This window comes from Zeus faber, assembly GCF_960531495.2.
Source record: "Zeus faber genome assembly, chromosome: 7".
In the NCBI taxonomy this organism is placed as follows: Eukaryota; Metazoa; Chordata; class Actinopteri; order Zeiformes; family Zeidae; genus Zeus; species Zeus faber.
In genome coordinates, this window is record NC_137203.1 from 19,243,663 (window position 1) to 19,262,216 (window position 18,554).

The window sequence follows — 18,554 nt, forward strand, 5'->3', positions numbered from 1 at the left end:
GAAATAATGAAAACCTCCAGAGAGCCCAAACATGACTCTCAGGATAAAAACGGCTCTGGAACGCCCCTGGTTTGGATCAGCGTGAGCCGTCGAGTGCTTGTCTGAGGAATCAGTGGCTGTTTACATGATTCCATCGTGCTAAAACGCTCGGGGGGTTTCGTGAGACTCACCTGGTATAGAAACTTGGCGATAACTCGGCAATCACCGGATGACATTCAATTCACAAGAGCTGATTTTTTATTATTATTTGGTATTTTTATTTTTATTTTTATTTTTTGGTCTTTGTCCTGATTTTGAAGGAGTCTTGTTAAAATGTCTAAAAAACAGGTCAGAAGAGTTCACACTAAACTAAGCGCTCTCTTTGGAGCTATTCAGCATTCAAGGTCAGGTTGATCATGGAGTAGATCCCTTTATGACAGTTTTTCTTTTTTTTTCTTTAATTCCGGTGTGTGTGTGTGTGTGTGTGTGTGTGTGTGTGTGGGAGGGGTGGGGAGGGGAACAAACTACAGAACACAAGGGCGTAATTCCTATTCTGTGGAAGATAGAAAGCCCACTATTATCGGGCCATCTCTTCAGAAAATTCTCAGTTTTTGTTACCGTGTGTGCTTGGGGGGGGTCCTCCAGCTCGCTCTCCCTTTAAGAGTTGCTCCATGTCCCCTTTATGAAGCAGGGCGCTGAATGGGCCCCACTCAGCGCGGAGAAAGAAGCCTCTCCACCGGTTTGTTTTGGGAGCTGTCTTATTGATCTGTCAACCTAGGAGTGAGTGCATCGGCCCAGTTTCCCCGCTCGCGCAGACAATGGTACTCAAGGGCCTGTATTATCAGCCCCGGAAGGAAGGAGCCGGCGTCGGGAGAGTTGGGACGAGCGAGTGCGTCGCTTTACCGCACAAACCAAACCGATCACAACCCCCAAAACCTTTCTTCTGCCCGCCGCCCCGAAAGAAAATCAATACGGCCCTTGGCCCCCTGAATCCATGTTGCCACGTTCCAGGACGCAAGGGGGGATATCGGGCGCTCTCGTGAAACTAGGAAATCGAATAAATGGAATGTTCAGTGGAGACTTGTCAGAAGTTGAGGGCATTGCCCATCCGGCCTGCGGTGGGTGACAGCACAGAGGGCTCAGGGAGTCCTCAATTTGGTCGTCGTCCGCGACAACAAAACACGCCATTTCCACCTTAATGTAAAAAGAGATCCGTCCGTTTAAACGTGCGCGATATAAATAACCCGCGCCGTAAAATCGAATTTACCTGAAGATCATCTCATGCTGCAATTTCGACACGACGACAGTGAAGAAGAAAAGAAAAGAAAAAAAAAAAAAAAGCCAAAGTGACGAAAAAGGGTTTTTACAAATCAAGTCCACTTTATTCAAGTTGTTTTGACAAGTTTCCAGACTCAGGCCGGATAAAAAAAATCCAGTCATTTTTACAGCATCGCGGTAAAAATAGGTAATGATTTTTTTTTCTCCTTGTTATCCAGCTTAACAGTTTTAAACAAGTGGACAATTTCACACACAACACACAACACGCACCAACCCCCCACAAAAAAAAAAAAAAATGTAGAGTATTGTTCTTCAAAGCTGGAGGACTATAGCACATCCATTTCAAATGACTCGGGCGGAGCAAGCTGCGCGAGGACGGATGGAAAGATGGATGCTCTTTGGTGAGGTGTCGTCTCCGGAGCCATCAGGACGTCGATGCTCCTCCGGGGCGTGGAGACCAGAGTCCATCATTTTGGCAATAAATGCTCTCCGACAAACCAATCAATAGGAGTGTTTATCTATAGTACGGACACCGATGTTGACCTCTCGTTGGTCACTGGTGAGCAAACCTATTCCCCCCGCAGCGGTTTGAACAGACTGCGATGGCACATATTGGATCCACGGCTCCCTCCCATCGGAGGTTTCTGTTTTGCGAAAAAGTTCACAGATCTGCAAATGAGTTACTTTGACACAGAAGAGGCGGCGAGTTACAGTTTATGGTCAATTACTTGTGGCCAACTTGTTTTGTCCTTTCAAAATAATGCTCCTTATTTTATCTTATAATATCCACCTCCACAGATTTGTACTTAAGTTGCTCTCTTACTCGCAATGTAGCTGAATGTTATTCTCCCTTGTAAGTCGCTTTGGATAAAAGCGTCTGCCAAATGACTAAATGTAAATGTAATGTAAATGTACATCTGTTAAACTACCACCTTACATGAAGCCTGTGTGTGTATTGTGTGTGAGACTTTCTGGCATAATGATGGAATTTTAAACTTTGATGATCCCTTTGTAGCACCAACTTCAAAGAAACGCATATCAAAAGAACGTAATTTATTAAAAGACGATCTAAACCAGAAATAAATACAAGAACGGATAAGAACATGTGTAATCAATTTTGTGGGATTTCGACGACGAACAAAAAAAAAAAAAAAAAAGGGAGGGGTGAAATCAAAGAAAAACAAAACTGAACAAAAAAAAAAAAAAAAAAGGGAGGGGTGAAATCAAAGAAAAACAAAACTGAACAAAAAAAAAATGAACGCACACTCGAGTGGACCCCTGCTGGTCAACGCTTCATCCGTATCCCAGCTACTTCTCTATAAACAACAAAACAAAATGCAGAAAAACTTGATTTTTTTTTTAACGACTGATTTGTCCTCAATACAAAATGGATTAAAACGACCATGCACTCCAATACAACCTCAAGTGATTGATGTTAACATCTGTTAATGTTTACAGTTTGAATGAGAAATGTTTACAGGCCTTGACAATAAATAAAAAAAAAAAAAAAAAAAAAAAAAGCTAAATATAAAAAGTCAAAACGATTGTGAAAACATCAAATGACCATCAAGTGGAATTTGAAGATCGACCCACACGATGTTCTCAGGGGAGGGTGCTCGTAGAAAGGAGGTGCAGCTTGCTGTTTTTTTTGTTTTTGTAAGTAAAACGTCAGCGCAAACGAATAACATGAGAATAGTCTACGAATCAGGCTGGACCGATACATTCATTATGCGCATACCCCCCCCAATTGTTCAAAATAAGACTTGACACCGAGAGATCCTAAAAGAGGGGAGAAACGAAAGGTTACCTGATATAGCGCTGTTGGAATTTGTAAGATGTAATATTAAAAACAGGAGTTCACAAATCAAGGAACCGGAACAGAACCGTTTGGGAAATAAAAACATTTTTTTTTAAATGGCAGGAATCCAAAACTTGAGAGATCGTCCACTCACATACATTCCTGATAGACAATCACTTTGGCTCTGTACGCTTATTAGTATAATAAGGGTGTGTGTGTGTGTGTGTATGTATGTATGTATATATATATACATACATACATACATATATATATATACACACACACACATATATATATATATATACACATAAATATATATACATATACAGTACATACTGTATATACTCATATATACACACACACACACACACACACACACACACACACACACGTAGGAATGCACAAGTACCAAAGTAATTTAATAACTGATTTATGTATTTAAACATCAATTACTGAAAATACTTCATATACGGGGTCTTCCAAAATCACAGATCTCACCGAAAATGTCTTTATCGGTATCTAAAGCTCCATTAATGGTACGAGTGCATCCCTACCTGTGGGACACCAGTCACCAACTCCTTTACAACGTAGGGTATCTCAACAAAATAGGAAATTAAAAAAACAATAAACTAACAGAAGGCCGCAAGTTTGTGTTACGTCATTTAACATCAGCAAACACCAAATCTACACCCGAATAGGAAGCGGAGACAGGCTCACTTGGCACAGATTACATTTTTTTGTTTTAAAATTAATAATCAATCATTTGAATCGTTAGAAAAAAAAAAAGGAAAGCGAAAACAGGAGACACAAAAGTTTGTTCTCAACCTGCTCTGAAGGAGAAAAGAGAGAGCGGAGGCTTTAGCTCATCAGCAGCGTCGACACCACCTCTCCCTCACAACCGTTCAGAAGCAGCGCAGGCCAACACTCACACCCCTCCCTGCACTCAGCCACATCTTAAAAAAAAATAAAAATAAAACTAAAAAAAAATTAAAATTTAAAATAAATACAATTAAAACTGGAGCCTGACAAAGTCCTCTCACCTCTTTAAATATGGCTCAGTTCAAACCAGAGTGATCAGAAGGTTAAATGAATGAGAGGGAAAAAATAAAAATAGAAAAAAAATAAAAAAAAATGAACTCCACAAACGAACAAGAATTGTTGCTTTTAAAAAGCTCGCGTTGCCCCTTCCGGGAGGCAAGTTCGCTCAGACATGGTTAAAATACGCCACTTTTTCAAGTTGTTCCAAACAATCTGCCCTCTCTTGGAGTCATCCCTTCCCTTTTCCGCCGGCGGCTCTTCCCTTTCGAGTCCTTTTGGAGAATACAGACGCTCCCTCTCGCTCCTCCTTCAGTGTACAGAGACCCAGTTGTACCTGTGGCACCGTGTTTAAGACTGACATAGAAAGTCACTGACAACAGCGTTGGGACAGTCGAGTAAAATAGGTTGTTTGTTATCAATAAACTACACTGATATGGGACTTGTGTTGGTGGGTCAAAAATAGAACGATAAGGAGAGTATTTATTTTAAAAATAACTTGGAGGAATGAGACAATATGTACTGAAGGTTTGACCCACTTGCAAGTTGCAGATAAATATCACACATACAAATATAAAGTGAATCAATCCCAAACTTGTTAGAACTGACCACAATGTAGTACATCCATGCAAACTATACAAAGCAGTATCTTAAGAGGGGACAATTTTAACTCCCATCCAATAAATTCCATAGGTCGTTGCAAATCTGGACCCATTTAACATGACTGCCCCAACACGACTGTTAACGTTATTGTTCTCATTCATATTTAACACAATTAAGTCTCTTGGTTAAAAGGTTGTCAACCTGCTCCTTAAATAATAAAAAAGGTAGTAGTAGTAGTAGTAGTAGTAGTAGTAGCAAAAAAACAATTACAATAGTTATCAGAGTCATCCGTGGCGGAAGCACTGGGAGTTGGACCAGGAGCTCTGATGATATGACGGTGAGTGATGATGTGGTCGGCGGAGGGGAGGGAGGTTGGGGGGAGTCGAAGCACGAGTCATCACGGGGGGGAGGGGGGGGTGCGCTCTGTTCGCCCAAAGCAGTCCTGTCTGTGTAGCCCTCTGGAACACCGGCCTGGCCTGGCTGCTACGCCGCCATGAGATACTGGTGGTAGAAGAGGCCAAAAAGGGAGGTGGAGAAAAGGCAGGCGGCGATCCACCACGTGAGGAAGGACAGGAGGCCCCGGAAAAGCAAGGGGCTGAAGACTGTCCGCAGGCCGCCGAGGGCCACGGACAGCTGGGCCACCGAGGCCCGGGCTCCGCTTTCCACGACCGGGGCTGCCGTGGGGGCCTCCGCTATTACGGGGTCAAAGTTCATACTGTGGGTGCAGGGCAGGTGCTCTTCTGGACTGACCCACCAGGAGTGTCCGCCTGTTGGACGCACAGCAGGAGGAGAGAGAGGTAAGGGACGCTGTGCAGGGAGACGCTGCGATCTAGGGAACTAGCAGCCGGGGCGCCACTCACCTAAGGTTTTTAGCAGCAAAGTCGTATGTAGCAACATCACCAGCGGTGCCACATACTGAAGTGCGATTACACACAAATAGTAAAAAACACGAGCGACCTGGGTGCGAGGAGAGAGGAAACATGGCATGGGTTCAACACCGTTTCCAAAAATGACTAAAACATATTCTCATGCAACCCTTGAACGTCCCTCACCATCTTCTGCAGGTCAACAGTGCTGATGCGCCCCGCCTCCTTCTTCATCTGCTCCACGCCCTTTTGGGCCAGGTTGAGGTAGGCCTGCAAGTGATGTCGCATCATGGCAAGTCGCAGCAAACACAGGAGCAGGATGACCCACAACCTCAGTGTGTCGTAGGTTTGCTCAGTCATTCTGAGATGGAGAGAAAGAAATCATTTTGGGTGTGAGAAGGACGGTAGCTTTTGGAGAGCCATGGACTCTCGTGGAGCATATACGAGTCCACCCTATTGGTTCACTTGAAGGACAACGATGGAGGGGCCAACATTTGGGGTGGCCAAGTCTTGACCTTGATGATTTCCACCAATAAATGGAAGAAAAGATTATATTGGCATGGAAAACCATTGTACATAAAATGGCATAAATGACAATGGTTGAAGATGCACACGTTTTGGCTTCACAAAAGGAGTGTAAGATCCCTCTACCCATGCCTTGCAGCGCTGATGTTGTAAAGCATTGCAAATGTAATCTTAGTCTAATGCAGGTTTCACACATGCACTGTAAACCTGAAATTATCTGGACATTACCTGGATGAGCTGTATGTGTGAACGCAAATGTCCGAATGATTTGACATGGACATTACTCAGCGAGCAGCCCTAGTTCAAAGTCTGGGTAATGTCAGATTAAGTGCTATGTGTGAACGGAGCAGGTGATTGTCCGGATCATTCACAGTGAGATTTGGAATGTCGCGTTGATGACGTCTCTATTATGCGCCAGTTATCTACCTTCCTACCTATTTACCTGCACAGAGTGTAGTTGCTGCCTACTCCCTTCTGCTTTCTTGTTAATACTGCAGATACGTGCAAATACATGGAATATCAACGCAAATAAAAGCCAAACTACTGATAAGTCGGTAGCCTCGTCCAGCATCTTGGGTGTACTGCATGCCCTACTCAGGCTCCACCCTAAACCAAACGGAGTAGGTGGTATAAACGCGTCTAGACACGGACAATCTAGTTTTTTTTTGCTACATGTGGGAAAGGGTAAATACGGTCAATGTCCGGATAATCAGGTCCCAAAATTATATTGTCCGGAGTGCATGTGTGAAAGCAGCTTAAGAGTTAAGCTCCAGTAGAACTTCAACATTAAATTCAGGTAACTCTGGGACTTCCTATTACACATTCAAAGATTGGAGTAGGCCCTGTTTGGTTACTATGACAACTGAGGCTCAGAAACTAAACTGCAAACAGGCGCTTGGTTTTGAGTTTAAAACATACAAACCTGCAGTATTTCGCATAAAGCATATTATTCCATCACATATTAAAGCTGCTTGGATATTGTGCCTTGTTCACTCAAGGTCCCATTGACATGGAGAGTCAAGTAAAATGGGGACTCACGCCAAAAATAAGTTCTTAGATCTCTAGATGTTTTATCCTTTCCAAAGGAGTTTCTTTGAGAGCGCTACAGGTCAAAGTCAATAATCCATCTTGAGAACCCTCTTCAGTCGAAAATCTCCAACGTCAAAAATTATTGATTTTCACTCACATCTTTGGTGAGTCTTTAAGGCTCAACACCAACTTTTAAAAGTGGTTGCCAGGTTGACAAGCAGTCATCAACTTTTGGTTTCCGAAACTAAAAATATGGTTGCCATTTTTAGTCACCTTATATTTTGAGTAATTAAGATACTATGCAGTTATACGTCAGCTTAACAATGAAAATGTGACATAAGACAATGTCTAAAAGCTTAATTACAGTAACCAAACAAAATTCTTTGTAGTTAGTGTTTTATCTGATACCTTACAGAATGTGAATCTTTAGAGAGGAAGAAACACGAGTCGAGACGGAAAAGAGCTGCGATAACACCAACTTCTCTGGTCACACTTGGCCTGATCACACTAATTAGCCTGTATCACTGTCTCTCTCTCAAGCCCGCATGTACAGTATGCTCACCACACAGGCAATAAAAATCTCAACAGTCCAATTTATCCCCTTATTGTTAACAATGGTAAATTCTAATTTTAATTTCAATGAATGAAATCATGGAGGAGCTCGCTATGAAAAAGAAAACAAATTCCCCGATATGGGATTCATTTGTCTCTAAACCGCACGCAACCGGCAAGCCGAAGGACGTAAATTAAGTCTCGTTTATTGTAGCAGTGGCGCCCAGCGCGGCATGGCACCGGTCCGTGGCCCAGTGGTTGGGAATCTTTGTTCTACGGAGCCTGACACGAGATGCACGGTACGGGGCTTTAGCGGAGTGGAGATGGCTCCGTCCTCCTAAACGCATTTACGCCACTGCTCAACACTTGCCTGTTTTACGAATTATCAGTTTTAAAGAGGACCTATTATGCTCCTTTTCAACAAGTTAATAAAGGTCTCTGAGGTCCCCAAAACACGCTTTTGAAGCTTTTTTTGCTGAGAATACCACTCGGATTATGCATTCTAGCCATTCTAACATGCCTCTAAATCCATTGTGTCTGACGTTCAGTTTAAGTGGGAGGAGCCACCCTCCTGAGGCCCCAAGTTCTGTGAGCCAATGGGGTTTGAGCTTTACTTCTGGGTTCTGTTGTATTTAGTCCGTAAACGTTCATATTTAATACTCTTTTTTTTTTTAAATATTAATTTAGTGATGGCAGTTCTCATGTTATTTCTCCATCCATGGTGGAGTTACTTAGATGGGGGGTGGTTCTAATTCTATTGAGGCACCTAGCGACGTATGAAGGGCCAAAAATCTCAACAGGTTGTTTCAGTACATGTTTTCTGACAAAGGCTGCCCACAAAAAAAACAAAACAAAAACAAAACTGTCTAGATTGTCTGATGTCACAGTTCGTGTGTTAGTAGGCCCATCAGAGACACATGTATGTGCACATTTTTGTACACAACGTTTTTCCAATCGGGCCCCTTTAAATACATTTTAAAAATTAAGATAGTTGTCGAACAGTAGCCTAATTATTTTGATTCAAAGTGAAAATGTAAGGAAATTCTTGGAGGCGGCACCGGTGCTCTGCAAAATCCTGACGGGGCTGCACCGTCAAGGTCCGCTACAAAAGTTATTTTATTGCAGTTATACTCTACCCGGTATTTGCGAAACAAAATTACTGAAGTGAAGGTTCTGTCATAAAACTCTATTGTTATGTATCCTTGCACATTTTCTAAGTGTACGGAAATGCTGTCGGAAATCAGTGCAACAAGAACGTGCATATGGTCCAAATTAAGACTAAATATCACATGTATGAAATGGCCCAAAATGATCACTTTAAACGTACTTCATTAAGTCTAACCAAATTATTTAAACAGCGCTAGGATATGGGGATTTAGGTCGGGCCGCAGATCTTGTGTCGACAGGTAGGGTCTGGTTGCGTAACTACTTGGCCATATGTGGGGGCGGCAGGGCGGGTACGGTATTGCACGTCGCAGATGCGGGGCGGGAGAGGGCTATCAAACTCGTGCAGGAGGCTGGCAGCACATGCGTGTGGAAGGTGGCCTGACAACGCCGGTGTTGCGGTGCTGCTCCCAAACGTAATGTTAGTGCAGTAGTAACATTATGGAGCCAAATTTAATGTTGACTTTTATTGAAACCCGAGGTTTCTATTTATTGTTATAAAAAAATAAAAAATAAATAAGGAACAGGTGGTTGCCAAAGGGGGCAACCACAGGCCACGAAATGGTTGCCAGTTGACTCAATCTGGTTGCCGAGGGCAACTGGGATATCATTACTGTCAAGCCCTGCTCTTCCCTTTTTTTGCCACTGGCAGCTGTCCAGAGGTGATGGACATGTCGGGAAAACAAGATCAGTGCAAGGTCTTCCACAAAAGCATTGCCTGCACAACTCATTCACCCGGGACAAAAATCTATAAGAATTATCACAGGTTGCCTAATCTTATGTGAAACATCTCAATGAAGGGTCAAGTTAAAACACTTAACTACCAAGGTCGCCAATGCATAACTGACACATTCTCAATTGCCTTTGCCGTTTCTGCGATTGTACATCCGTAACAAGTTATTGCCAAATCCTGAGTGCACTGTAGGCCCTCCACAGATTCTGTCATTTGTGTTGATTAAATATAGATATTTATGCATAGAATTTTACATTAAAAGGCAACATTGTGTGAAATTCTGCTCCTGTGATAGTGAAGTGGCTCCTCTCACCCAGCAGCACATTCCCAACACTCTACCTCACTAATAAATCAATTATTGCAGTTCCAGTACAGAGTGGATGTGGGAGGGTAATTCGCAGGACCCTAACCTTAGCAGGGCTGAAGATACTGACTGCCTTTTGTCAACGTAAATTAGAAAAGAGAGAATATCAATAAAACTCCTGACCGTATGGAGCTGCCACAGCATCTCACAGTTCTTTGGCAGAGCACTGTGTAATTGAATGTTCGTCGACATTAGAAATCTTAATTCAATGAATGCAACTGTAATGGAGGTTAAAATACTTCTAAATATTTTGGTTCCATGACGTGAGCGGTACAAAAACAAAAGAGTTTCACAATACATCCATAACCCATACTGTATTCAGCTGCCGTCCAACAAGCTGGTGCATTCAAAATTAACTGAATGCGCCAATTCATTGACAGGGTTCTATTAATGTCGATTTTACTTACAAAGGCACACTTTCCTTCCCCAAAGTGGGATTCATTATGTAGTCCTTAGTGATGGGCTTCACCCACAGCAATAACATGATGAGAGGGGACAGGAAGTTGATATGGAGCAGTGTCCTAGAGAAAAGAGGAGAGTGGAGACGAATCAATGACTTTTTTAGAAGTTGTGAAAGGGAACGTTAGCAAAAGCTGACCTTCGGTCCTTTGAGATCAAGCCATTTTATACACCATCAGTGGTAGGTATCATCGCTTCCTACCAACATCCTCTGGCAATATCTATGCTTCGCTCTGCGAAATGTTTGGCCATTTAAGTTTGCAGAGAGGAGTCCATATAATTGTTGCAATTTTGCAAAGAGGGCTGAGAAGATGGGCCAGACACAGGTTTTGATGGGCTTGGAAGTAATCCCTGCCAGCGACGGGGTCTGTAGGATGTAAGCTCATGACAGTTCAGAGGGGAATGGAGGAGGAGGCCGTTTGGGAGAGTCTGCTCTGCCAAAGTGGATTATCTGGTTGCTATAGCTCCCCACTCTGTGCCGCCTCTCATGGCTGTAGTCAAGCCTCCCCGCGAGTTCAGAAATAGAAGTCTGCCCCAACTGCGAGAGACTTCAGCCGACTAGCCGAGTGTTCTCATTTCACCTGAAGCACTGTGAACAGCCGAGGACAAGTGATACTGCAACATACATGTCATTATAGTGTTCGCAGAGGGCAATTTTAGATTTGAACACTATATTTTTTGGTGAAAACTGTATTAACAGTGTCTAGCCTGTGCCTTTATATAAATATATAAATAAAACATCTCCCTACTATTTTTTGAAAATTGCATGAAATGTCACGTGGTGATATTCATCCTGAAAGTGTTATTGTATCCAGAAATATTATCGCAGAACATAAATCCACAAAAAAATAACTGCTATAACTTGTTGGAACAACATCTTTTAAGATGCATCATAATGGGGCTTGTTTGCGTGGTGGCAATGAAACAAATATGTGCCCAAATTAAACAGGAGCAGAGATTTTGATACAGTATAAGAGCACTTACTGTGTAACTTTGGCTGTGGTCAGATTGAGTGCATCTAGATGCATCTGGGCCAAACGGAGCCCAGGGAAAGTTAGAAATGCTCCAATCATCGAACAGAGTAAGGCCAGGATCAGTTTAAAGGTAAGTTTAGAAATGGGCCCCCTGTGACAGAAGAGCAGAAACACCTTGTTAAGTTCACGGTGGGTCAGTGGCTAACGCAACATTACTCAAAATATAAGAAGAGAACAAAAAGGGGGATAAAACTGGGACTCTACATACTGAGATTCAAGGCCCTGGTGCTCGAGAAACTGCTGAGCGCTGTTGGAGAAATTTGCAAAACCTAGAAAAGCAGATTTTTTTTCCAAGTGTTTTACTCACAGGGTTTAAGATCAGTTGGTGAATGAGGAGAGGGACAAACAACGGAGCTCTTACCGCTCTCCAGGCCAAACTCCAGGTAGTTCTCAGTGACAATCAGAATGGCCATGGCTTTGACAAAGAAGAAGAACGCAAACGTGATGCAGAGGGAGCGCTCGCCGCCTTCCTCCAACTTGAAGTAATGGGCCGTTAGGGAGAATAGGGTCTTACTGGGAGGAAGGAGTCAAGGAATCAAATCGGCACAAAGACAAACAAAACGGAGGCACAACACATCAGTGGAAACATTATTCTAATGCCATGAGAATACTGCTACTCAAAGGCAAAAAAAACAGCAATAAACTAAAAATGAGCGTAAGTCCAAAAACAGAATCATTTTGGGTGTTAAACTCATCTTAGGTTACAGAGCAGATTGGACAAAATAGTTTTTAACGTGGTCTGGGCTGATATATTATTATTATTTTTTTTTTCAAGGTGTGGCTTTACATGTGCACGTCCAACACAGCCGATTGAACAGTTATTTTCAACTAGAAGTTTAATCAATTTAATCGACTGCATGCGTCCTGAACGAGAGCACGTTAGAGAGCAAGTCTATGTTGATCTGTCCATGCAGTAGAAAACTTGGGCGAAAAGTGAATTTCATTGCTAACCCTAACCCTATAACTAGATTTGAATTAAAATTGTATCTAATTCAAAATCTTTGATTGGGGATTGATAGGATGCCCCCTTCATCCGCATGCTTGACAGCCCAGCTCAATGGGTTTGTGCATAGCTGCTTTTTGAAAACTCTCAAGCCCTCAGTTCCACAGCTAACCTTTTCACCCTTCCATATCCATTGCGTGGGCACCTTTCAACAGCAGCCATATTAGGTATTTTATGCCCGTTCCATCTTCCCAGTTTCTAAGGACAAGGGAGACAGAACGCTTGAAAATGAGTGTTCTCTCTCTCTCCAAGGAGAGACATCTGTCTGCCTTTTTTTTTTTTTGACATTCCAGGCGATCATTTCCCAAAAACTCACGGTTCACTGACTTCAATTTTATTTGAATAATTTATCAAATTGCTGTAAGGTTTGGGTGGTATGCTTTATTTTAAGGTATGAATTCGCACACAGGTATTGGTTTTTGGAATACCATCGCCAATGGTGTTTTATTGTTGTTGTTTTTTTTAATCCAATGAATACAAGAACACACAATGTAAAACAAAGACAAGAAATGCCGATTGAAAAAATATATAGAATTTGCAGTGTAAATGAAAGTTACCATTTCAATAAAAAAAAAAAAAATAATAATCCATGTTTTGAGACGGACAGACCGACCTACATAGAGCTAAGCCACAACATTAAAACCACTGACAAGCGAAGAGAAAAGCATTACTCATCTGATTCCAATGGCACATGTCAAGGGGTGGGAAATATTAGGCAGCAAGTGAACAGTCAGTTCTTGAAGTTGATGTGTTGGAAGCAGGAAAAATGGGCAGGCGTAAGGATCTGAGCAACTTTGACAAGGAATAAATTGTGTTGGCAAGAAGACTGGGTCAGAGCATCTCCAAAACAGCAGGTCTTGTGGGGGTTTCCCGGTATACAGTGGTTAGTACCTCCCAAAAGTGGTGCAAGGAAGGCCAACCAGTGAACCGGCGACATGGTCATGGGCGCCCAAGGCTCATTGATGTGCGTGGGGAGCAAAGTCCTGCCCGTCTGATCTGATCTCATTGAAGAGCTACTGTTGCACAAATTGCTGAACAAGTTCATGCTGCTATGATAGAAAGGTGTCAGAACACACAGTGCACCACAGCTTGCTGTGTATGGGGCTGCGTAACAGAGACCGGTCAGAGTTGCCATCCTGACCCTGTCCACCACCAAAAGAGGCTACACTGGACACGTGAATGTCAGAACTAGCCCATGGAGCAATGGAAGAAGGTGGCCTGGTCTGATGAATCACCATTTCTTCTAGATCATGTGGATGGCCGGCATTTGGGTCCAATCCTATCGAGTATCCGTGGGATGTGCTGGAACAACAAGCCCGATCCATGGGGACACCTCACAACTTACAGGACTTAAAGGATCTGCTGCTAACGTCTTGGTGCCAGATACCACAGGACACCTTGAGAGGTGTTGTAAGTCCACGCCTCGACAGATCTGCTTCGCGGCACGAGGGGGACCTACACGATATTAGTGATGGTTTAAATGTTGTGGCTGGTTTGCACGCACGCACACACACACACACACACACACACACACACACACACACACACACACACACACACACACACACACACACACACACACACACACACACACACACACACACACACACACACACACACACTAGCATTTATGACTATCATGAAAATATTTATTTGCAAATTGTAGAATTGAAGAATATAGCAAAACTATAAATAATGATAAAATTATTAATATTATTGAATAATCTGTAATACTTATAATAATAATAAGCTAAAATGCATTATTATTATTACAAGGATTACTGACAGATTATTACCACTCTAATAAAGAGGTAGAAAAAAGTGTTTATGTGTCTGAGTCTGCAGCCACATCTGCACAAGACAGCATTGTTTTAATAAAAGTAATGAAGCTTAGCAAGGCAGGTTGGAACATGAAACCCTGAAATCGAGTGTTCCATTAAGACATATTCAGAAAAAAGATTTCCCTCATGATTACCTTCACCATTACTATCATTCACTCAGGCAAAGGCTCTTCCCTGTAGTCCAATCTCACTCTGTCCCACCTCTACCTTTTCCCAGGCAAATCAGTCTAGTGGGCTGTGAAAAATGTGGCCTCCAATCTCCAATGTGGGCAGGAAATGACCCGCTGTCTGACCGCACTCAGTCAGGCCCAAACAGGAGCGTGGGGAAAATTGATCTCAGAAGACAGGGGCAGGGATAATACGTATTATTTAACAGTCATCCACAGGTAGCTGGTGGCCAATAGTCCAGAACTGTAAAAGCTGGGCGTTTAACACTCATTCAGAGTAACAGGGTGAACGGCTCTTTGGCCCTGCTGCATCAACATAGTGAGCTGGACTGGTTTGGGTTCTTTGCAGGGGCTCAGGCAACGTTAACCTTGAACAGATAAGAGACAACGTTGAAACAAATTCAGAATGAGTGTGGAGAAAAACCTTCTGGATGAGGAGCAGGGTGCAGCAGATGAACTGGTACGCCTGAAATGAAGGACTTTTAATTTGGGTGACTAACTAAACTGACTGACAAGACTCATGTCAAGAGGTCCCTCATCTATCTTCATATTGCTGAAGATGCAGAGCACAAAACTTTCTCGAGCGCCATTGGGCCAATGGACAGAGAGACAGCAATAGACCATGTAAGGATACATGACAAAGGAGAGTACTAGTAGGCACCAGACTACACTGATGTTCATCTCTCCTGAGGGCTGAGCTGCGCTGTAGTACAGCTCGGTTATCAGGTACACGACTGTCGCTGCTACGGTGAAATCCACCAGCCACTGGAACTCTGGGAAGTAGTGCAATGCTACGGAGGGAGGAATATAGAGGTGTTTACTACAAAACATATGGATATGGAAGGAGGCACCGACATGATGAGTCTATGGAGCTTGATTTAAATTCATACCCAACGTGTCCACTTCCGTGATGCACTTGGTCTCCAGCTGTAGGTCTATATCCTTCGGGATTGTCAGAGGCTTGTTGTCTATGTGCCCGTTGTACTTCCTGGGGCAGTAGAGAGAGAAAAAGCGACATCAGCGAGTTTGAGGAGAATGGACAAAGCCAATAGATTAGTGCATCCCTGGCAATCTGGAGTAAATCAAGAAGTCATCTTCATAGGGAACGTTGAATATTATACATTTTAAATACTATCAAAAAGAATCAAGCAGAGGTTCACTCCTCGCTCATTAGTCTACCACATCAGATCTTATCGTCTTTATAAATTAAACTACAGAACTGTGTGACAATATGACAGTATCTTAATTTACTCTTAACTGTATTAAGTTAAGTTCTGATTCATGTCCATTTTGGGAAGTTATCTTGAGCCAGAACTGTATGCTTAAAAGCTTTAGGGCAAGTGTCTGAACCTGGGTGCAGACCTCACTTTAAGGGAGGTGGGGGAAAAAAAACAAACGAAAAAAAAAAAAACAACAAAGAGTTTTCAGTCAAGGTTATGATAAAAGGAAGGTTTGCTGCTTGGTCTTCTTAGTACTCTTATTTTTACACTCGTCGTGTAAGCTTTGCCAGCTGTTCTCCAACTCGCAGGGCTGTCTGCTGGGGCCTCTCCAATGCTGGGCTGGGTTTGTTCAGCACTGTGTGTGTGCTGGATTCACGGGACAATGCCACTGTAAGACGCTGGGGCCAAACATGCCCTGGAACGATTTCATCTATGGGGCATCTGACTGGAGAAAAAGGAGGCTCAGCTTGGCCCCTCACCGAGGGAGTCGGGCTGCTAACAAAAGGAGTGGAGCTGCATGGCACGAGCTGGCAAAAGGACAGTGTTCCGTCTTTTGCTTGAAGGGATTACCGAACATGTGGTGTTCCGGAGCTCCAACCTGGCATGCACAGCGCTGGAGAAAGGACCCGGCGACTATAAAGCTTTACGTTTAAAACCTGGACAGCGGCTTGAACTGTATGGATTAACTCTTATTTGTGACTTTAATTCAAATTCACAGCACAAAAGAAACAGTACTAAATTCATGTGAGCAGCATATGGTCTAAAGAGCCATCTGCAGCCCTGAAATGCTGATTTCCTTATTTGGTGGGTTTGCTTTTTAAAAAGGAGCCTAGGAGCAGATTCATCTCCAAGAATCAAAGTACGCCATCGGTCCACTGTGAAGATATAAGACATTTGGAGACACTTTGATTTCACGGCAGCTACGAATCCTTTAAACTGCGATATCCTTAAATAGCCTGAATCATAAAAAAGCCGATCCATATTTACTTTTACCCCCTAGACGGGACAATTTCGAAACCGAGTTGCTCCAAGTCCAGAGCAATGAAGGGACAAAACAAAACCAAAAGTAAAAAAACACAAAAAAAAAACCCATTAAAAATTGACTCCTCTGTTTTCACTTCAAACTGGCCTTAAACGAGCCACGTAAACACATCTGCTTCGTCGCCTCCCCCTGACGTGCCTGTGTTCTCCATCCATCTCACACTTCCGCCTCGCCGCGTTTTCATCCGCGCCTGATGAAAGAAGTGCCATTCCTACCTCCACCGTGCCAGCGCCACTCCTTCCTACCTGTCTTTTTTCTTCTGTCCTTTCTGTTGTTTCCCAGCTAGGCTCCTCAACTCATCTTCTGTAGGGTGCTGATACCACCGAAGACTGCCAAGAGGGAGAAAAATGTGGCGTCGGATACAAGTGGGAGAAGGAGTATATATTAGTAGGAGCATACTCTAATATACAAAACCACAACTGTAACAGAGAAAACAGGCTTGAAAGTGATATTAGCAAGTTATTTGACCTAAAGCCGTGGTGGTCAAGGGGTGTAAACAAGGTTTACTACCCAAAGAGACTATTAAAACAAATAATCTTTCATTTGAAGAACACCACGAGCAGAAACGACTCTTGGATACAGAGCATCCCTTTACAAAAGCTCCAAGGTTTATGATCAATAACCTAACTGGATTTCTTCAAGAGATTCAGCTTTGAGAACATATGTAAATGAGTCTAGCATGCTTTAAAGAAAACCCTTTATAAAAGATAGGTAATCAGTTCCCTTAAGGACTGAGCTTGAAACAGGAATTCATGTAAGCACACACTTTTGAAGATAGCGGATATCCTCCATAACATTCTTTGGAAAGTATCTTGTCATTGTTCTGACGCGGCATAATAATATATTTATTTAGGGAAAAAAAATAATTGCAGAATTCTAAGGCCGAAAGTTTTAGAAAAATTAATGTGCCCTGGAAAAGGGGGGAAAAAACATGAATAAATTATTAAATATGCTCCAAGACGCTGTTTACTGAAAAACATATGGCACTAATTTGAGGGAATTAGGCCGGGACTTTATTTTCAGGCACTATCCTCTTGGGTCATTCCAATATTTTTATGCCCTTTGGTCTTCACTGCATTGGTGGTAAAAAAAAAAAAAAAAAAAAAAAAAAAAAAGAAATGCACCATACTGCAAAAATGAGACTCGCTGAGGACCGCTTATGATCTTGATCGTTCAAAACTGCCTTCGAAATTAATTGCGCAAAAAGGCAAATAACTTTAAAATGAGGAACTTGAAGGACGAGTCATGAGAAGGCAGACTTTTACTATACCTGCCACTGCAGAGTAGCCATCTTGCGAAGGAATAGTGAGGTATGATTTTCTGAATTACGCTGGCCATTATCATAGTAACCACCAGCTGCACACCAATCACACCCTGCGGAAATAGGGAGGCGGGGGTGGAAATCATATTTCAATTACACCTAAACAAATTAAAAATTCGAATCACTTCGAGATGACACAATGCACATACATAGCCACAACATGAGCGCTGAAGGTATTCAGAGAGCTTTATAACACCATTAGAAATGTTTTTTTTTTTTTTTAATCAATTACCATTATCATAGCCTGCAGAAAATATATACTTCCAAGATGTGCAATGGGTCAGGGCCACCACTGGCTGAGTAAAAAAGGTTCTCTCTATTGGGTCCCATTTTGGTTCAAAACAACAGCTATCTATAATAACTGTTAGAATATATACTGTTACAGTTCAAGACTGGTCAGTGGTCCACACCATGCTGTCCAACAAGATGAGTGGCTTTTGGTTTGGTTACCTGAATTTGTTCTCCCACCCGTAATTTGCTAGTTGTCCGCTGTGTAGACCAGCACACTTAAAATATTTGTGGTAACGACAAATCAATGCTT

The 18,554-nt window shown here is 42.6% G+C and overlaps 1 protein-coding gene across 1 annotated transcript; it reads right to left on the reverse strand.

The window, feature by feature from the left end:
• Positions 1–5,176: 5,176 nt before the first annotated feature.
• Positions 5,177–18,063, reverse strand: tmem161b (transmembrane protein 161B; the record flags this gene model as incomplete). Its single annotated transcript, XM_080003586.1, has 11 exons — positions 17,963–18,063; positions 16,938–17,021; positions 15,321–15,418; positions 15,065–15,221; positions 11,781–11,932; positions 11,628–11,688; positions 11,370–11,510; positions 10,334–10,447; positions 5,746–5,920; positions 5,554–5,650; positions 5,177–5,460 (listed from the first exon to the last, which is right to left on the reverse strand). Exons 1-11 carry the CDS (start codon positions 18,034–18,036, stop codon positions 5,177–5,179), a joined length of 1,437 nt encoding a protein of 478 aa, XP_079859712.1. The 5' UTR covers positions 18,037–18,063.
• Between the last annotated feature and the right edge of the window lie 491 nt (positions 18,064–18,554).